Source organism: Achroia grisella, unplaced genomic scaffold (assembly GCF_030625045.1).
Source record: "Achroia grisella isolate CSIRO2021 unplaced genomic scaffold, CSIRO_AGI_Agris_v1 utg1186, whole genome shotgun sequence".
Classification (NCBI taxonomy): domain Eukaryota; kingdom Metazoa; phylum Arthropoda; class Insecta; order Lepidoptera; family Pyralidae; genus Achroia; species Achroia grisella.
The window spans coordinates 4194231-4217855 of NW_026712592.1; the positions used below are offsets into that span (position 1 = coordinate 4194231).

Genomic DNA, 23625 nt, shown 5'->3' on the forward strand with positions numbered 1-23625 from the left:
TATTCAGTGAGAAATTTTTATTTAACTTAAAGGGAAAAACATGAAAAAAATAAAAAAAAGGGTTGAAAAGCGCTTTTGTTTTCAAAATAACTCGATAGGAAATATAAAAAAATGTTTTAAATAAAAGTTGTAAAGAATAAAAATCTGCACAAAACAGGTCTTCTTCATTTTTCATTTCATCTATTTTTCATTAATAACATGAACGTGATGGATAAAACTTCCTTGTCTGCTGTGTCTGCTATAATATAACGTGTAACAATAACAAATCTAGTGCTGGATAAATACTATCAATACAGCAATTGATTTTTCTAAAGAGTAGTTATGCTGATCATCCATCGCAAACCTCAATAAGTCAAACCATAGAACAAAAGGGGAAGGGGATTGTTAGTATGTGGATTAATAACCTCATTGCTAGCAACGTACCATATCTGGTTGACTTTTATATGTCAAATCCTGGCGAATTTCCCGAAAATGGGCTTACTGACCTAACCTGCTAATTTTATCATCCTCCACTGGTACCCCGTCAGCGTATACCGTTAGCTCAGACGGGTGCACCATTCCATTATCATCCATTATAAAAAAAAAACATCGAACAGATGACTAATGTATAGTCAATATAATAGTATCTTTTTATGGTATTATAAAAAGTTTATTTTATAAACAGTATTTATTGATGCGTCTAGGTAGAAATGGATTATACTCAACTTACTGTACCCCTATCTCTATACAATCAATGAATTAATAGGCAGATGCATCTACTGTTTAGTCATAAAGCTTTACTATTATAACTAACCCTTAGATTACGGTACATCGATATAAATCGTGTGGTTTTTAGTATGTAAAATCCTGCATATTGCTTTTCTCCGTGATGGAAATTTCCACTTGTTAAAAAAAATGTATACCGTTACTCATGATGTCTTCAATATAACTATTTTTGTGTAGTTCTGACAATGTTGAGCGTCTAAGGTAAAAGTAATTATATGCAAATTAAATCTATAAATATGTGTAACGCGTTCGTCGACCGAGTCCATATCGTTTGCATATTGGAAAAACATCACGGCAGCTATGTATAATTAGATGGGCAGTGAACATTAACATTTTGCAACTGTAAAATATTTTATACATTTCACAGGGGGTTAGTTATTCTAGGAACAGGTGCTTAATGTGGAAGTAATAAATGATGGAGAAAGAGGTCTTACTTCAAATCGTATATAATAAACTAATTTATTAGATTTTTGTTAGAAAACGCCAGGAAGCATATTAGTCTGTATTTAAAAGTGCTACGGTTTTAAATATGGGATCCCGTAGACAGTTACATCTGGCTAGCGTATCATACGCAAAAAAGAATAAATATTACTATTTTTTTAATCTGTAAACGTCTTTCTTTATATATTTTCTTTCTTTATAATCATAATATACATTGAAAATGTTGACTGGTTGATCATTTTTATCATCTTATTTATTTATATATCAACAAAAAGAATATTCTGTATTCAATTAAAGTTTACTTCCAGTCACGATTTGAAATTAACTGGATTTTGCAAGCGTTGTTTACTGCAGTTCTAGCTTGTGTAACAAAATTAGTAGTTTAAAGGTTTAAATTTAAATCAAACAATTATGATATAAATAGGTACTAAAAAAGTGTAGTACATCCTTTTTCATCGAGGTAGTGCATGTACAAAGCTGTCTGCATAAGATACCTCTGCACCACTTATTTCAGCCACTAACCAACTTGCTTTGTAAGATGTATTTCGGTTGAAGGATGAAAAAAGATTAGGATATGGAGGCATGACATCTTAGTTCTCCGGATAGCAACGTATAGGTAGTCATATATATGATATGTGGGATGATGTCAGTTTGCAATTTCAATTACATAAAATAAAGATCTAGCTCCAACCAAATTATAGCTGTTGACTAACATTTGAAATAATGTAGGTAAAATCTACAAAATTTGGCAGGAGATCGCGAGGTTGCGATATGCGAGATTTAGCAACGATGATGTCTTAGTAGTACATTACACTGTCAAATATATTGCGTCATAATTATGTACATTTTGTCTTTTTGACTGTTATATAATAATAATAATCACAAACAGCATAGCTTCAACTGTTGATGTCAGTATAACACAGTAAAAATGTATTTACGACACAACACAGACTTCACCTAAATAGGGCCCACTACCAATTACAAATCATTTCTAAAAGGATGTAATGTTCAGTATCCACCATTGTCACCACGCTTTCGTGTCTTAGATGTGTTATTAGTATCAAACGAGAAAGCAATCGATTACTGGCTGTTATGGATTATGATCCAATTGTGAAACGATTGGAAAATTATCCGTCTTGTTTACCGGGCGTGATCGCAACCTACTAAGTTTGTGGTTTGTATCACGGGGAATTTATTAGGTAACTGGGTATAAGGGCCATTATTTATTTTATCAGCGAAAACTATAGTATTTTTAAGTTACGCACCTTAATTAAACTAATTAAGGTGCGTAACTTAAAAATGTTTGATAATGATTTTAAATTCTAGTTTTCGAGTTTCAGTCGGCATACTCGTAGAACACTCTTTTCAATGGAATTAGATTGCGCTATGTCGCCCCGTTTTATACTCTTAAATTATACACCAGCAACGAACGAATGGTAGAGTTAGTTTAAATATGGAATTAATTTATTATAGATATATTATACGTATATATAATAACGGTATAACGTTTCAAAAGAATATAAAAATCAGAGTACACAGGTACTTTATTCATTCAGATATTATACATTACCTACGAAACTTAAAACAACTGCCTGATTTATACAGAAAGATATAGAGATAAGACAGAGAGAAGGAATATAGAGAAACTAAGATTTAATTGAAATGACAGAAGAACATTTAAATGATTACAAATAGTAACATTCTGCAATCTTAATGACTAAGTAAGACAACTTCCTACCTACCTATAGGTACGTTTTATAATTTACGATTAGAAATATTTACGACAGAATTGAATACGAGTAGAAACGGATTATGGCTGTCTACTTCATTAATGTTATAATTTGGACAGATATATTACGACTACACGTGTTGCCAGTAATAGATACAATACTATAGGAGCATTTGAGTCTTGATATAATGAAAAATAACTGTGCATTCCAATCAGTAAACTTAGTCGGTCGGGCTAAGGAGCGGCGCACTGCAGCGGAACCAACCAACAGTAACTATCTATTGAGAAATACTGTTCCATCCATCTATACAGTATAAAGCTACGTTGATATAAAATTTTAGCATCTTACAGATTAGTATAAGCACAGATAACATAATATTACATAGTATAAGAACATTAAATAGACTGATTTATTTTATGCAACAAGAGGAAATAGGAAATAAACTGTAGATTCAACTCTTGGAAAGTAGAAAGTATCGCCTAAAGATATCGTACTGCTATAGAAAAATTGTAGGTAGGATTCTTTTTCCTCAATAATGTATCGTAGATATATGTAGGTATGTATCATAAAGCTCATCTGGTGTTTGCTGTTTGCGGCGTTTGGTGTTTTGTTTGTTCAGTCAGAGATCGTACTAATGAGACAGACTATTCAAAGTCAAATGTCTGGAACTATTTTAGTACCATGTGATCTACATAGGTTGTCAAAATACCAACAGCAGATAGATATGAAACGTATATTTATTTACTTGTCGACGAAGTAAACCGAAACAGTCTTCAGTTGCGCATTTCATCGACACTTGAAAAATGTCCGCACGTCTCAGCGTACAATATTGATCGCTCCGTTGAACAATCACCGCACATTTTTATAATAATTACCACTGATTTATTAACAGATGTACTAACAAACTGAACGAGTGTTTTCTAAGCATTCTTTTTACAAATATGCTTAACATGTAGCGCGGCGTAGATAGTAATGCATTAAAATGGGAAACGGTTTGTTTATGAAGAAACGCTTTTTAGATTTTCTTATCATTATCATAATGGCTGCCAATAATAATTGCAGAGTCACAAATTAAATACTACGCATCACTCAAAGTTTCAATGTTATTTTTGGATGATTTTTTTATGGAATTTGGTAAACATAAAGCACTTCTGTATAGTGAAGTGACGACGCGATCAAGTGCGCATGAGAAAGTGCGCTCAATACCAGCAATGTAGCCACATGTTGTCACCTACTTGTTGGAAATTTATAAGCATATATGTATGGTAATTTTTCTGTTAGTTATTATGAAATTGACTTTAGGCGGGAAAAATGAGCCCAACGACACTTGAGTATATTTTTATAATTAGAATGGTAAACAAGCTGACGAAAAATGGCAACTGTCACTTATAGATATCAACACATCGACGAACTTCACATACTCATCACTGCAGAGCAACACGCAAGTTTCTTGCTTGTTTTTGGTTTCCGAATTAGCGGTAGAATCAAAAAGCTATGACTTTGCATAAGTGCTTATATTTAAGTTATTTGTATAAAGATTATTCCTATTCTATTCTAATCACGTGACGTCTATAGTATTCCAGTTGGATTGCCTTTCTAGATTAATACAGTATCATGCCTCCTGTTACCTGTTACCCCTTAATTTCACTGCAATATATTTTATCTCACTCAGTTGCTTGACAGCAGAAATATGTGAGAAGGACATTACAAATACAAAGTCTACCTATATAAAACTGAGTGAGACTCACCAGCATTGGTATGTTTGGTACAACGACGGCGTCGTCGTCGGGGCCCGCGCTCAGCTCCGGTTGGAAGGTGTACGTGCGCCGGTAGTTGAACGAGAGTGTCCCATTCTCGTTGTCCGTTATATTCACTTTCTCCCATTCTTCTCTGTTGAATTATAAGTTGTACTTGTTAATGAATGTAACAATACCTATTCATGAAACTGAATAACTTAAGAAACACATGACACCAATATTTTATATTTTATTTACGGTTTCGGTGGTCTAGCGGCTTTCCACGAATAACTTCTGGGTTCGATTCTAGTATGTTACAGAGATTTGTATTCATATGGTTTGGTTCAAGTGTTTTCTATGTATATTATGTAGGTATGTAATTTACAATAACATACGCATTTAAGTATTTTAATGTGTTGTTTAGTATCAATAGTACAAGCTTAGTTTAGAACTTGATGATGGTTATCTGAACTTACTATACCCTCAAATAAATAATAGAGTTAGAAGGTGAGGGTACTGTATTTAGATATACAAATAAGCTTAAAGTATCAGGGTCTTTAATTTCAACCTATTAACTTTTGAAAAGAAAATTGTTTCAATAGATTATTTCCGACTGTATGAAACATTATGTTACACCTACTTGGTATATCTATGGAAAATATTCCTATAACTACCTACACATAATAAATAAATGAAGGATACACGTAATTATATATTGCATAGGATATAAGAGAATTATGTAGGAAAATAGAATAATACATTAGTAATTGCCGTTTAAACTCTAACAAAGTTACAATTTACTTAAATAGTTCTTGATGAACATGCGATGTTGCGTGTCTCGCTGTTGTCTTGTTATTGTCTATTAATATATCTGGTGCAATCGACTGGTATTACTCGATAGACTAGTAATAGTATTAGGTGTTGTTCGGGCCCTATCAATCGCATATACTATTACTATTCAGTTAAACTCACTACTGTTATCATTATACTTAAATATTATATATAATAACTAGATGTGCCCGCGGTTTCACCCGTGTGAAATTTATAGCCTATATGTTATTCTGATGTATAAGTTACATTACTGTAAAGTTTCATCAAAATCCGTTCAGTACTTTTTGCGTGAAAGAGGAACAAACATCCACCCATACTAACAAACTTTCGCGTTTATAATATTATTAATAATAATAAGATAAGATTATTATTGCAATTGTATTTTGATTTTAATTATATATATGTTACGTAATATCTTTGCTGAGTTTCATAATTGTTTTGGCAACAAATAACATTCAAAATGGTTATAAAAACATTGTATATATAATACATATATTTATTACATACACATACATTATATGTAACTATAGTTTATATCAAACACTTTCTATAATATAGATTATATAAAAGGTATGTATTACATTATTTCATTTTTAATATTAACACATTTTAAATAATTTCTATATTCAATATAGGTAATATAACTAATTATAGCATACCTATTTAATATTAATAAAAGTGGAAATCAATTAAATAAACAATTATGGTCAAATTAAGGTCGTAATCAAATTTGATTTGTTTCAAATTGAGGAAAATTTCAACTAGGCCATTTCAGATCGTTTAGTCAATACAGACACGTGGCTTTCTGTCTTTATTAAAATTAAATATTTTTAAAAGAAAACTTAGGTCTTATACTTACTTATTAATTCAATTTCATCTGTATGAAATGCAGTGTTAAAATAATAATAAATAAATAACCCTGGACAATTAACATAGCGCCATCCTAGACCCACGGTAAGCAGAGTTTGTGTTATGGGTATTACACAACACATATAAATACTGAGATATTTTTATTATGTAAATACATAAATAATATAAAATTATATATAAAAGAAATCACTCAGACCGATACAAACTATCATTATGAATACAAATGTTTGTACCGTGCGAGGAATCGAACTCGCGACCATCGAAGTAAAGCGGTGTCTTAAACCGCTAGACCATCGAAGCTGTCAAGTTAGTCAGTGTTATAATTTCAGATTTATTTGAAAACATGTATAATATTTCTACTGTATATTACGTTTGTATGTACATTATTTGTATATAATTTCGTGATTTTAATCACAAAGATATTTTGTCTTATCAAGAAAACAATATTATGGGTGTAATTTCGGAACCTCATCATACCACACGAATAGAAAATCATAAAACTGCATTGGGATATCATGGCTCGTATGTAACCTCAGTTAATAGTTATACGCCTAGAATATTAGTGTTCTGTGGTTAACCGTTGTCCATTGACGTGTTTGTAAACGTATTTATTATTGTATATACATACTTATACAGTGCAAAAAGGACTTTGTAGGTAGTATATAATAAAGGCTGTGTGCTGGTACAATTACTGTTTGTATAAATAATTGTAAAATTATAAAGTGATGGCCTTTATGCTTTATTATTGTACTATTTATCTATGAATTTGCAGTAAAATTATTAAGATAAAATATTGTGATTTAACTGTCTCATTAATTGAATTAACTCTCTTAGTGTTATTAATATTTAAAAATAATGCATGTGGAAAATAGTATGACACAAAATAGGAATATCTAAAGAAATTTCATCAAAATTCATGCAAAATTCGCTAAGGCTAATATTTAAAAATCTGGTATTACAGTGTTTGATATCGAACTCCTCTTATTGTAATAAAGGCTTTAACGGTTGTAATGACAACAATTCAACCGAATTGACTGCTTTATCGAAGTTAAAAAAATTACTAGTCACGAGTTATAGGCTAGACATTACTAAGCTGATCTGTAGACACAAAATACGCAATAGTACTGCAGTAGTAAGTAGGTAGGTATACTCACGAGTAGACATATGGCCCGAGCTCATTGAGGATCGGCTTGGAGCCGTTGTTGAGGAACTCATCCGCATTGGTCACGTTGTACACGTAGACCCTGATGAACGGCCGCACCGGGGGCCGCGCCCACCACTCGAATGTCATCGAGCCGGGGCGAAGCACTAGTTCCTGTTTAACATAAATCCAACGTCAAAATGTTAATGTTCCTCGTTTTATTAAATCAGTTCATTATAAACTGATTTGTATAGTAAAGAAACTGACTTGCCACACAGCCAACGCTATTTCATAGCCAGAATTACATAAAAATTGTAAAACCATATATTTAGAATAAAAATTATTATTACAATATTTACAATTTGTTCATAAAAAATTGTCAATGAGATATCTAGTCCACCACATACAGATTTACGCTCGAGTCTAATCCAATGTTTCCAAGATTACAATCCAACCCATTATTGTAGTGTTAATTTAGTTGATTAATGTTGACATGTAAACAATATTAAACTAAATAAATAGAAAATAATGTAAATTAGTTTTATCATTGACTACGAAATATGATATTAAGACATTGCTCATATATAATTCAATACTATTGAAATGTACAGAACGGTGCAATAGTGTCATTGAATCGGAATTAGTTTCTAGAACAGATCAGCTGATGGAAAGTCGCCGTTGATTATATATACCATATCAATACCAAGGGCGTTACTGAATACTTTATAATGCCTGTGTTACCTTACACGCGTTGACGACTAAGTTATGTATACGTATAATTAGTAAAAGTCATTATTTTTATTGAGTTCCCGATATTACGGAAGTGTTTCATCCGCCATGATCATGGGTAAACTGAAGAGCAGCAGGTAGATAGATAAAAAAATTTTTTTATGGGCAGACATACCTATACGTCTACCTTCACACATCTTCGTTTGTTGCTACTGTTGAAACTCGTTCGACATTCATCTTGGCAAACTATACCTACTTAGTATCTTCACGTACATTTACAGTTTCTGCCGTGTTTTTTGTTTTTATTTAATTAAAGATTTATATATATAAATAAATCGTGGTAAGATCCGGTGATAATTACTAATTATACGTTTATATTTCACATAATAATTAACATCTTTTGAAATTATAGCCTATTTGTTATTCTGATGTAATAAGATTGTAAAATTTCTTTAAAATTCAATCAATAGATTTTGAGTGAAAGTGTAACAAACATTCATCGATCAATCCATCTATACACACTTACAAAACTTCCACGTTTATGTTATTAATATTAGTAAGATAGTTAGGCAGTAAGAAGTAAGATGAATATAAATACACTTTACAGATATATGTATATAAACACACAGACTAATCACGACCCTTTCAAAGCCATAAAGTTTATATCAGAAATATATACAGTATCCACAATATTCTTATATAACCAATTGTTAGCGATTTATATGCATGTCACACATACAATGCTGTAACGAGAGGCATATCATTATTTACGAGTATATATATATTATTTTATTTTTTATATTATAAATTTTCGCGTCACGTACATAGTTTGACCAGGATAAACGCCGAAACGACTTCAACATTTATTATGAGATTTATCTCATTGTATGTAATTTGGTCTAACTTAAAAGATAGGATAGTTTTTTGATCTCAAATTAGAATTTTTAAGTCATTGGATGCCAATCGTATGAGAATCTTCCTATTTTAGAGCTTATGAGGACATTTTCATTCTCGTACAAGTGCCATTTTAACCTGTGGAAATATGTATATCATGTAGGAGTGTGCACTAATTGAGCTAATAAACAAGATTTTTGATACGAGTTTAAAAGTTTAAACGAACTAATCCCGACAATAAGCCATAGTAACACGTGGCCGGGTTGGCTAGTTTATAGTAATATTATATGGATGTCAATTTTATGTTTGGATGTCCGAAGATCTAGATTTTGATCCGATTATGAAAATTCTTTTAGTGCTGGATAGCACATTTATTGAGGAAGGCTTTGGGATATATAAAATCACGCTATGACTAATAGAAGCCAAGCTGCAATGAAAACTTGCAAAAACGGAGTAAACGTGCCGTAAAGTTCCGCGGGTCAATTAGTATTAAATATAACAAGATTATCGTGGGCTAAGTATATAACAATACGTACAATGATTCGCAATATTGCAATCGGTTCAAGATCTCTTCAGTTGTTACAAAATGTTTTATGTTGCATTATAGACACATGTTATATCATTGCTCAACGTGTGTTAGGTCGGTTGCGTTGTCGCGAGTCGCGGGTACGTGATCGGTGACATTTAGGGTCGCTTACCCAACTGTTTGTAGTGGTTATAAAATTTGCAACGTAATTCAAATAAAGTTTGACGGCCTCGGTGGTCTTGCGGTTTAGCACACCGCCTTACTTCCGATGGTCGTGTGTTCGATTCCTTGCACAATGTAAACATTTGAATTCATGAGTATTATTGTTTGTGTCGGTCTGGATGTTTTCTATTTATTATTTTTCGTATACAGAATAGCCGGAATTAGCCGGAACAAACAGACAGACTAAAATTGTAAAAAATGTTATTTTGGTGTATGTACCAATACGCATCTAGTAAAAAACGATTATTTCAATATTACAAACAGACACTTTTATTTATATTTATATTTTTATTTTATTTATATGTATAGATTAAAAACATTTTTAACTACATTGTATTTAATAGTACTCTTTTAAAATGTCTGTGTGCGTATTAAATGTTTTTATAAGCCTAATGGTATTATATCGTCAATATTTGGTTCTTAATAGTATACTATTAAGAATCAAATATTGACGATATGTACAGAATAGTATTCCTTATTACCTTCATATCTTTTAACTAGCCAAAATATTTAATATCTAAATTAAATTAGGACAACTAATAAGATGTCATTTTGTTACTACTCACAGATACTACAAAAAGACATCAACGATGATCAGAAATCTTGAGTAAACATCGTGATTTAAACGGAAATGTAAGTGATTAAACTCTGTAAAATATTTATTTTTTAATGTACTCACAATTATATTAAAGTATATTCAATAAAACAGTAATAAATTATTTTGATGATAGATCATAACTGGATTATTTCGTCAACTACTATAATAACACTAAAAGCATCTGATCATCTGTTAGTTTTTTGCAATTGTCAATGAAACAAAATAATTTTGCACGCAAAATAATGCCTTGACCATTAAACACGTGTTGATATCCGTCTCATTATAGTGCACCACAACTATTGTTTTCCGTTCACAGCCGATTTCGAAAGCCCGTGCGAGCCGACTAATTGCTAATTATTCATGGAGCTCCACCGGACTCGAACACCTTGACCGCAATTCTGGAACCCAACCTGCTTCAGCTCTATATTTTGTATATTTAGAAACTTTGTCGTTCTACTTATTGGATATAATTTTATCGAATGGGTGACTGAAGGGTTTATTACACAACTAATACATTCACATACAATACAAGGATTTTGAACTATTTCGGCGTAACATTCTACCATACCAGCACTCAATAAAAGTTACTTGTTTACATATCTTGGATATAACATACAATAATAATAATAAAACTATTACGTCGGTTCCTTATCTAACACATTTGAAATCGTTCGAACGTGTTTATATTTTTCGCAATCAAGCAATAACTTTCATGACATTTCTTTCTTTGTCATTTTTTGTGACATTCTAGACTATAAATTTCTATAGGCGGTATAGTTTTTCTTATCTGTTTGTTTGGGTATAGATTTAATGACACTCACTCCTATTTTCATAAACAAGGACGTGTCTTTCCTCTGTATTCATATAAGTTGTTGTGATAGTAAATAAACCACAGCATTCTGAGTTACGTTGGAGAGTTTATTCATACTATTTGTAAATATAAGGATACATAGCTCACTGTTGAAACTTCGTTGCGAAAAGCGTGCTAAGAAGGATGCAGTGAGTGTAAACGCACTACTACTCGACTTGACTACAAGGTTGAAGTTAAGAAATAAGTAGAGTGGACCGTTGTTGGATGGGTAACAGTATAAAAATAGTATACAAATTAATTAAAATTTTATTTACATAGTCATCTGTATATCATGTTTATATATTTTATTACTAAAATTTATTGTTTATCCACTTCCATGAACACATTATTCCTTAGATTCTTGACATGTTTATCATGGTTATATTTTAATACTATACTTTGGATCGATTTGATTATTGCACCTCTATGCTGAATCCTATGTGACGGAATCGGATTGATATAGAAATTTCATTGAATCGATGATTATGTATATTTATTAGAACTTTATCCGTCTAATATATTTTATTAGTTCATTAACGGTCGGGTTTATATTTATATTGTAAAAAAATTGAAATATATTATATTTCTATTGTTTATATATTTATAAACAACTGATGAATGGTGGCTCACCTGACGGTAAGTGGTAACTGTTGCCTATATATATAAATAGCACTACGCACGCACTAATAGCACGTTATCAAATGACGTTCGAATGATACCACTAATAAATTGCCATTTCGAAAGACTATAGTCATGTCTCTTATATTAAATATATATATTATAATTGAGGTTCTAGACTCTGTCAAATATCATTTATGTGAGACAAACGATTTATTACTACGTCTACAAAATCATGTAAAATTTCAATTACTATTAACTTTTTATAAGGACACTTATTTGGTTACAATTCGATCTCCCCCGCAAGTCACATAGCAGTTATAATAATTTTCTTATAAGAATCTGTACGTACGAATAAGTCGCTAACAACCACACACACAATCGTTAACAAAACGCCGCGCATCGTCGAGTGACTCAAATTGATTCAATTATCGTCTACAATATGACAAACGGTCCATGCACTTTTTGTTCGCAGTCGGTCAAAGTACATTTCACAATATCGTTAGGTAATGACCCGCGTTGCGGTCTCATAATTTTGTATTTATAGTGGAATAGTTATTAAATAAAAAAACGTCCTCGTGTATTGATTGAAAAGATGATGTTACCATATTTCGAACTGATTTCAAAGAGGACGACTTCTTCTATTCAAGTATAATTTTTGTATGTATATATATATTTCTATTGTTCTAAATCGACAGAATCTTCAATTTCAGATCAGATCACGGTTCAGAATTACCCAATATAAATGACAATAGAATTGACATAGTTTAGTTTCAATTGTCAATCCACCCCCGGTAAACTATATTGATTGTTGCTTACATGCAAATTTCTCACGGTTTAATTATTAGGTTATTACAAGTCTAGTAGTAGTAATATAAAATCTTTAATTATATGTAACTTTATTTTTAATTATAAATAATACTCAAAAGATATTAAATAATGCTTTTCGGATGTCAGTGGCTGTAATTATTTCCGGATCTTTGCCGCAATGCACAAGATGATGAATTTTAATAAATGAAAATATGAACATGAGGCCTATTATGAAAATGTACGAAACAACCAATGTCTACATTGCAAGGATACAGCCAGTCACTATTAGGCCCTAGGTTGTAAACGTTGATAAACTATCGTGAGAATGAACTCTGTACAGGCGTCTTATAATCATATTTCTGCCACGAAGTTATAATAGCAATATATACGCGTATATACGTTGTGTTGTGAGTACAACACCAGAATAACGTTGATATTGATTTTATTAGACAGATAGCCTTACCTAATCAATCAGAGACTAGACTAGTCGATACCTATTAATCAGTGTTTTGTTCCCTATATAACCTTCGACACTAAACTTATGAACTTTTTGTATTGCCTATAATAATGATACCAACTATAATATTAATATTATGTCGATCTATGTATTATCCACACTTATATAAGTGTGATTTGTAAATATTTAAATAAATAAAAGTCTTATTTATCTATTTAATGAGACTTCTAACGCATATTTAGTATATCGCAGTAGAAATAAGAGTACTGACAATGAAAGATGATAGAATGACTTCATGTTAATTTTATCACTCTCCACTGGTATTTCGCCAGAGTGTAGCGCTAGCATGTGACAATGGGTGAGCTCTAGAAGAATGAATAAAATGTGTGTAAATACATTTTTTCAGATCTTTGTACGGTAGTCGTCAGATTTTTTTTGTCTAATAATTAGCATCATGCTTACGGTAGTTATATAAATTATAGTCCTTATAATAAGCAATGCGTGAGGGGCATTGAATGCTGTAAAGGACAGAACAATAGACTTATTATGTATTTTAAGACCAACCAAAATCAGACACATTTATTTGATAAGTAACCGAAAGATAATTAAAGGTTTTAGTGGTTTTACCTATTAAATAAACGACTACTTTTTAACGCATATTAAAACTATAACGACTGAATAAAAAATATATACCTGCAAATAATATGAGAAAGAATATGAATGATAAGAGTGACTATTCATAATAAATCATATTATGAATAGTCACTCTCATTGAGAAAATTGATTGAAAAGAAATAGATAGGTTGATTTGTATGAAATAGCGAATTTTATATAGGATATGAGGTCATCCAATAGTTTATACGTAAAAGAGTAATAAACATCAAAATATCCAATGATTCTCACAAACTTTCGCATTTATAACATCAAACAGGATTATCAGTACTTTACTACAAAATATACTTACATGATCTATGAAGAGTCTGACCCAGGTGCCGAAGAATATGGCACAAACGATACCGAGCAACAGCAGTACCACGGCGGATGCGAGCACGAACCCTGCAAAATATGGAGATCCCAATTAATACACATAGTAACATATCACTATATTCCAAATCACCAAAATATGTATGAGAAAATAGTAATACAAAGGAAGAACAGAGAAATAGAAAGATTCTGTGCCAAGGTAAATAGGAATCCATCTCTGTATTGTCTTTCTAACACCAAGCACTGTACTTTAAAAGTAATTTGATGACAAACTCCATTTTGAAAAAACTAAATATCACCTATAATTGTATTTATATAAATTCCTTAAATGTTGTTATAAGATTTATTCAACATTCAGTCTTGATATGTCGTCAATACTTAATTTGTGTGTCTGAGATCCACAAATTTACTGTGCTGTGCAAAGTAAGGGCGGATCATTGGTTTACAACAAAATTAATAGTATTAACTCCCTAGAACTGTACAATATTTTCTTATTTGTCTTAGAAGTTTTTATGCAAGGTAAAGTGCAAAAAACCTTTAATTAAATGTTTATGAAATCAATATAACACAACTTCCACTAGAAGCAGTAGTTTGCTAAGCCATTCTGTTTTAAACCGAGCAGGCGATTGTAAACCTGTTCCGTTGACGCAGTAAGTTCATGGGCCCCGGCTCCCGGGTAAAGTACTAACGTTCAAATAACGTATAAAGATCTAGCATGTGTCTTTACGGTGACACTGATCTAGATATATTTAACTTACTTCAAAAAGATGTATGCTCACTTTTAACTGTATTTTTTATACCTATATACGTACGTACTTTTTCATGGGTGATGATGGAATGGTACTACAGCCTGCGCTAACGATACATACTAGCGAGTAATAGAGTAAAAATTATCTCAGCTGGCATAGAGGCATTGTTAAATATTGACCTAAAAGAAACCAAATTAAATGTACGCCAATGTTCATATAAACGTATATATTTAACATTCCGAACATTGATTCTCATGAGGGACACGGGAAAATGCCTTCCACAGTGACAGTAGATTTGACTTCTAAATGTTTAGAATTAGATCCACATGAACAAAGATATTTTTAACTTTGATATGGTGAATATTATGCATATAGATCGAAAATATTGACATGTTGCATGCGGACCTTTTAAACCGTGCTGACGGCGTGTCGTAATTGTTTGTTGTGATCGTTAAATAATTTTGCATAATAGAGACCTACTTTTACACGGAAATCGTTCCGTTTCACGCATTCATAATATTTAACATAGATATTTTTATAATAGACAGCGGTTAAGTATTGATATGAACTGATACACATTATAAGCTGCAAAGATGCAATACAGCATGTATGGGCAGGTAAAATATATCTGTATATTAAGGAACTCTTAGTCTAAATCTATAGGGCCTATTAAGAAATTTATTATTTTGTACAATAATACGTTTTTAAACTTAGGGTTTTAAATCTTATAATACTATACGAAACTGATATTAGATTATATCAGTTTTTTTATTTATTTGTACGACGCTAAGCGTTATATATAAGATTGACATCCCTATGTCGTACATACTTTGTCATATTAAGTCGATTATGTCAATATCCTATTTAAACCAATATAAAAACAGTTCTGAGAAAGTCCCGATGAGTATGTAACAGGCGTTGTTCTAAAAAACAAAATGGTGGACAGGCGACATGTTGAATAATATGATCACGTATTGTCGCTGTGGCAGATTTTCGCGGTAACAAACGTGTTTCATGTTTACTCTGTATGTTTACAAACGTCGTCGGTTTGTTTGGAAAACCCAATCATGTTGTTTCCATTAGGAAGTCTCGGTGTATGCTTCAAATAATTTTTCAACAAGTATGCAACAAGACTGTAAATAGACAGCTCGCAGAAATGTACCAAGATAAAGAGAGCTCTCTATATATCTGCAGGCTTGAAAAAAATCAAATTCCATTGCCCCTCTAACAAAAAAAACAGATTAGTTGTTAAATATACAATAGTTTATCTTCGTTCTCGTGATACAGTCTATCAGTCGTTTAGTGAAAAGGTAACAAATAGACAGACAGACACACTCTACCGAGTATACTATTAACATGGATAGTAAAATAGTATGAATAAGTGACAAAAAGTTAATAATTCTTGGATTTACCGATACCTATAAATAACGATATCTTCTATTTAAACTAAGGTCGGATTTTTTTATAATTCTAAACGTGTAGACGTAGAGCTAAACGTTACACATTGCTGACAGACAGAAAACAAAAATCGCTGTCTCAGTCTACACTTTTCAAATTTTCTAATTTTCGTGGTCTTAGTAGCTCGTCTGTATATATTTCAAAATAAAATATATATCCTATGTCACTCGCTAATGATCTAGTATTCTATATGTACAACAGTTATTACAATTGGTTATGTAATTCTTCAGTTTATTACAATTTTTTTTACAAACAAATATCTAATATTCTCTCTACAAAATATCAGGCTATACTGGATGTATATAAAAACCATTAATAATCCTTAGCTCCTTTACTTCGTGTAAACAGTCAGGTCAGGTACTGTCGTTTTATCTATTTAAGTCGTGAATTTACTATGCGTTCTTGGATTTTCAATTATTTATAGATAAGAAACCTATTAAAAGACAGGTCTCAACATTAATCGTCTATTTCAAACAATGAGCTGTTTTCATTAGAAATTGTCAGTGAATGTTTCAAATGTAGAGCTTATATATATATAGAGCTAGAATAGTAGGTGTAGATACTATATATGTGAGTTGGGTTGGGATGTAACAGTTCTAAAAAAATTAATTACCAAACTAAATAGAAGAAAAGTCAAATATTCTGGTTAAAAAAGTGAAAGAAGGGACGTGGATCTACGTTTTATTTAAGTGGTAGTATTTTAATTACATAGAAAATTGAGGATCATTAGGGAGGTTGACTTCTACGCGGTCGCTTTTGAAAACCTCGTGGCTAATTCTTGGGGAATGGGCACAATGGGGACTAGTGATGTGACTACAGACTCATCTTTTTAGGACTGTAATGGCAAATAAGCTGTACTGTGAACTCAGTACTCTTCATACATTGCCATTTTTAGGACTATCGTTATGCCTTCGTAACCTACAATTTCAGTTTGTTTGTATTCGATAAATTTATACAATATGCCCAAAATACAATGATAATTATAATCATAGTCATCATCAAATAATCTGGTTAAACAGTGACAATTGATTATACAGAATTCACACGCACGTGTATTTGTTTTACATATAGGTACGTATATTTGCGTGTACAGTTGTCATGCTCGTTATTAAAGGTACTTACTGCAACAAATATGGGGTTAAACAAGGTAAAGCTATTGTAAATTATTATTGTCAACAAGAGAAAATGAACGAGATAGTTTCAAGAACAGGAAATTCTAATCCAGACGTCCGAATATATGTATTTTTATTTTTAATCAAATATGAAAAGAAGAAAATCTTATAACTTTGTTACTACCATATCTATCTATAATTCCTTGTATTAAGTATGTTTTATTTTTTTATGTATTTGCAATAGCAGCTTATGGCTAGATTCCTACACAACTCAGGTATATAGGCGAGGAGAAATTCACATTATCATGTGACACCCGTGCATTGCCTTTCTAAAGAACTAAGATATCATGCCTCTTATACTGTAATTGCACAACCCAATTACCTACACTCTACAAGTAAAATACATCTTACCAAAGAATGTGGTTAGTAAATGAAATGGTGAAGTCGAGGTATCCGCGTAGACGAATTATAAAAGTCTACCTAGGTAAAAAATCCATGAAGTCTTGAAGTAAAATTTGCGCTGAGCCCGGTAGGTTTTCTATTCTATTAATAATACCATTTCTAAAAACTTCTCGTATATATAATCTGTGACGCAAATTCTATACTTACGCAGACGTTTTTATATCATTGATAGATCAATAGGACATTACGTTGTTTTTACATTAGAGACAGATTACGTTGGTATCTAATAATCATCAATCATTCATTATAATTATACTCGTAAATCGGTAGGGGTTATTATTAGTCACTGCAAAAAACTATTGATAATATAGGTAAAAGAGGAAAATAAAAATATTTATTTAATTGTGATACAAACTGTGTGATCCCTATAGATAGATAATTAATTTGCAAATTCATTTTTACTTTAATTCTTAATGAAAGTGTTAAGAGATGTCCAGTTTTATGAAAAATCTATCTGTTTTTCATCCTGGACCCTGTAGAGAGATACTCTGTATAAGAAGTTAGAAAAAACTAAAGAGGAGAATTTCTTAATTCACATTTTTCGTACCTATCTGGTAAGCGAACTGAAATGTATAGTAATAACAGTTTATTTTCTCTCACATACAATGAAATAGTTTTCTCTCAAATAATAAATAATGTAGGATAATAAGATCAGTGAGACAAAAGCCCTATAGGAAACTTTAATACTTACAGAATAAATTGGCAAAAGTTGAAGTTTCTATTATATCAGTAGAAACTTCAACTTTTCATAAACCAATACAGGGTAGAACACTTATAAACTAATAGTAGGTATATATAATATTAGAGAAAGTTAAAGTTTTCAATAAGTATGTACATATTTCTTTACCACTTAATAGATGTAACTGCCAATTAAAATTAAATATGTATCCTTGTATACACAAAGTCATAATGTCTTTCAATGGTTAAAGTCGAACCACCAATTATGTAAACATTTGTCAGTTAACAAGATATGTCAATCATCGATGACAATTGAACAATAGAATTTATGTAATAGCCTATTAGTGATATTATGGATATATACAGATATATTATACACCATACATTGTCAGTATGTTTGAAATCGTCTTTAATTTTTGATTCGTAAATGATTTTCAAGGTGGAGTAAGATATTTTTAATTTACTCTAACATACATCGTTGGCAATGAGAAAATGTCACCAAAAATGTGAGTATATAATATTATAATTATAGACAATTAAATATAATAAAAATGTAATGTATTACATTAAATGAGTTGTGCTTATTTACTATTCTAGTAATATTTAAATTAACTAATCTAAAGAAATAAATTTATAATTATGATTAGAATATACACAAAGCCTATACATTGATGAAATTTGTTTTTTGAGACAGTTTTGTATCAATAATTATGTCATAGGTGCCTGTAAATAAGGTAATAGTTACAAATTGTATATATAATATATATAATTATATATATAATAGTGACTTAATTTATTCCAATACAGTGAAATGAGTGAGCGGGCCACTACATTTACTACTATACTTATATGAAATACCTATACAAATATAAGCAGAAAAAATAAATCGTTGTATTTAGCAATAATATTTGCAAATAATATTCTTGAATTGCTACCTGTGTCTATGGATTTTACACTTTAAAGGTCAATGTAAAAAGCTATATTATAATTCCTGTAAGATCCATACAATACATGCAATTAGTTTTAATGAATGTCGGTTAGAGTGTAATGCATATATTAGTAAAATTACGGCTTAACATCTCAGTCCTCCAGAATAGGAAGGCATTGGTACCACGCGTCACATGGATTATAAGCAGCAGTGACCCACTTATTATTACGTAGGTTACCAGCTTATTTATCATTCGATTTCCATAAAAAGAAAATAATAATCGTTGCTTATAGATATTTAACGGAAAAAATCGCAGAAATGACAGGCAGACACAGTCGGCAATGTCAGCAAGTATTTAAAAAATAATACTCCGTTTGGTTATGTACTATATATATATATACTTTTAGATAGTATAGTAGTAATAGTTTGTAATCGAGCCGCGTTTTTTGCAATCATAAATATTGCTAAACCGAGGTCCATCACTAATTAAGTTTTTAAAGACCTCTATTAATATTCATCATATTATGAACAGTCGACATTGACTGTTTGAATTACAGCTTTGAATAATAAACAAATAATGGAAAAAATATTATGTTGAAGAAATTCATTTGACGACTAGTATCATATGATATCAATAGGAGAACATTACTTGACAGAGACTTATGTATGCGTGTATTTACTCTCAACTTCCTGAATTGAATTTATAATATCCACTCCATTAACATATGGTATTGGGTGTTTACAAACAAATTTAATAGGTAAACATATAATAACTCTGTACCCGCTTTTCTTACATACATGAATATCAATTTATGTCGGTAGTAACTACTCGTAATCTGTGATTTAACAATTCTTCATAGTTCTTAATTTATAAATTCTATGTATATTCAAGAAAAAACTTACTTCAACTATATATTTGAACTTTACGTAATTACAAATTCAATTCTGAGTATTTCATACCAAATAAATACAAAGGAACTCGGTTTCAGAGTTCCAAATTTGTTAGTCCGTTTGTCGTAGTGTTTGTTGTCTATATTTCAGTAAAAACTACATATTAATTTTTACTGAAATATCTATCTACTAGTCTACTAAAATTTGAAATATATTCCTCTAATCCAATAAATTAAATTTGAAGACTATTAATATGTTTTTGCAAGAGAGTTTCAGAGGTGAACACTATCCATGTAGACTGAAGTAGATAAAAAACTTATTTATTTATTAAATATATATAATATAAACTTACAGCTAATTTCCAATGACTGATAAACAGCCTTATAGAATATAATTGTAACTTTAAAACATTTTGAGTCGTTATGTATACTGAATAAGATACTGAAACAATTATGGTAGGCAAAATCGTGAGTACAACTAGTTTATATATTTTACGACAGATATTGATATACATTCCGAGTGATATATTATATAAAAAAATTTCACTTACAAGTGAAAATGTGCAATAACCATTTGCTAAACCGTGAAGTAACCATAAAAGCCGTTTTAATTAACGAACGCAACGTATTAATGTTGCTTAACGTTTTTTTTTATATTATTGTCTAGATATCGTTCAATGCGTTAGCAGAGCGAAACCTTAGCTTTCAAAGTCTCGACTAATTACAAAAACGAGGAGGTCTTAATTGTATATTTTTTTATTTGCGATAAACATAATTTTATTATTCTGTTTGTAATCCATAGAGTCTCCTCTCGTATTGTAATTCAATTTCATTACGATGGAAGTGCTTAATTACTGAAGAACAAAATTTTTTGATTGTGTATTGTACATACAATTTTTTATACAAACTATATCGTTACTTAATTATTTTTGCAACATTACTATTGTAGTATATAATAATCGCATTGCAACAATTATTGTGTGATTGACAATATTTCTAATACCAATACAGCATGTATTTTTTTTTGTATAAACGTATTTTGATTTTAATTCTATAATGATTATTTTAAGTTAGACAAGTTGAAAGAGTCAAATAATATTTAAATTTTATAAAAAGAAATTTGTTTTAATATTTTATTAACAATGAATTTCCTTTGATTACAAATAACTGTTTCACACAAAACGCGTAGTTGGAAAATTCTTTCATGTATGCATTTTGTCAAAGTATTATTATTGATAATCCTCTACATCCCATTAATGTCTTGTTATTGGTACATCTGTCGTTAGAAGTTGAAAACGACTGTACTCTTCATACAAAAAGCGCTGTTAAGTTGTAACTACTCGCAATTACGTTTTTTTTATTTCAATTTATGTTACTAGGAGAACATTGTTCTATTCTAAGACATACAATCGTATGGATATTCCATTATTATTTCCTTTCAGTAACAACTGTTGCATAAAGTTAATCTTGCAAAATTATAAAAATATTTATTAAATGTTGAATTTTCTTCTGTACTGACTGACCTTGGGAAAGTTGTTGTCCAAGGTTGTTCTTTAAATCTTAGTAAAAAATAAATGTAGAAAGGTGATTAGTAAAACTGCATTACAGGTGATATTTTCCAAACACAAAAGGCAAGGCAGCAAATTATGGTAAAGAGATTTGATAGTTTAATTTTACAATAGACTAAGATTTCTATGAATCTATGATCATTATAGACAATATTTCATAATACTGTCTATAATGGAGATTAATGGAAATAAACAATGTAAAAAAAATACTTTCAACCATATTGCGTTCATCAAAAATTTATTCATACTTTTAAGTAGAATTTTTACTAATTTGTAATATTGAAAGTGAATATTTGAGTATTGAAAATGTACCGAATTATTACGATAAAAGAATAGTAGCTGCATACAACACATCAGTGTCTTGTTTGCTTGATTTGACCTGGATGGAGTGTTTGTCTATGGATACACAGTTTTTGCTAACTATATATTGTGTGTCTATTTATAATATGTAATCAATAAGTCACAAAGATCCATATCATTGATGATTCACTTCATTAGCGTCGAGTGTGTAAACATACAGTTTTCTATATTATTGCGTTTCCGCGACCACAACTACGCAACTAAGTGTGCGCCTTTTAAAGTAATTTTCTTACATTGTCGTTTTATGGCAATTGAATAACAATCTGTAACGTATTGTGATCCTTCTATAATTAAATAATTACTAATGTACATGACAATGTCATTTTTAAAAAGGTTCTGAATATTTTTCTTTGTTTCCAGTTGGGATACCATTATTATTGTAACTTTTTATAATATGCTTAATTATATTTTCTCGTCATAAGTCTACACATAAGTTGCACTTGCATTTATTATAATTATAATATAAGTTCAACAAAATATCATATATTCTAAATACGGAGTATTGGAATATAATGATTTAAAATTTTCAAGGGTCGCATTGTAATCACAATTACTGAAGTTGAGGCACACAAAGAAATAACAATACAATATATAGTAACTTACTAGTCACTATTTCGTTTATGACTATATAATATAAGTTATAACAATTAGGAGTAAACCGCAGATTATTTATGAAATTATTCAAGTAGCCTTCAAAAAGTTGCCAAATTTTCTCTATTTATGTTTAAGATTATTTTGAATTAAAATATTCACTATATTAAAGCAAGCGTTGCATACTGGCCATTGTGAAAAAGGAATTTAAAGGTCATTTTGAAATTAGACTTTGTATATTTAATCACACAAAATTCCGATAACAACTTTTCGTAATGCACAGTAATAGGACACTCACTTATTTTTCTGTTTGATCTCGCGTATTCTACCATACGGGATATCGTATGAAACGCCATGATTATTACGAAATAAATTATAAATACACCACAAACACTATACGGGACACGAAGAAAAAACGCGCGAAACTGTCAAAAAAATTCAAAATTGGAACACTACAAAATAGAGAACGCCATCTTGTGACGACGAGTGCGCGAGAGTGACTGGCCGCGCGCGCCAGACCGAATACGTTTTAACTGAAATTTTTTTTATACAGCGAACCACCCGATCTTTCCGGTTTCTGCAATATATAATAACAGTTTACGGGAATCAGTCAGGTGTGAAAAATTA

General features: G+C 30.7%; 1 protein-coding gene across 3 annotated transcripts in view; it reads right to left on the reverse strand.

The window, feature by feature from the left end:
- Nucleotides 1-23625, reverse strand: part of LOC131854200 (scavenger receptor class B member 1) — a 90525-nt gene that overhangs the window by 14281 nt on the left and 52619 nt on the right. The window contains exons 1-4 of one of the 3 annotated variants that reach the window (XM_059205340.1): nt 23297-23479; nt 14183-14274; nt 7528-7688; nt 4685-4826 (exon numbers count right to left, since the gene is read on the reverse strand). In XM_059205340.1, the coding sequence (XP_059061323.1) occupies nt 4685-4826; nt 7528-7688; nt 14183-14274; nt 23297-23354 (453 nt within the window). In that variant the 5' untranslated portion in view covers nt 23355-23479. Of the gene's footprint in view, nt 1-4684; nt 4827-7527; nt 7689-14182; nt 14275-14501; nt 14520-23296; nt 23480-23625 lie in introns of those variants that run through there. The other 2 variants (XM_059205347.1, XM_059205332.1) reach the window with 2 other exon arrangements.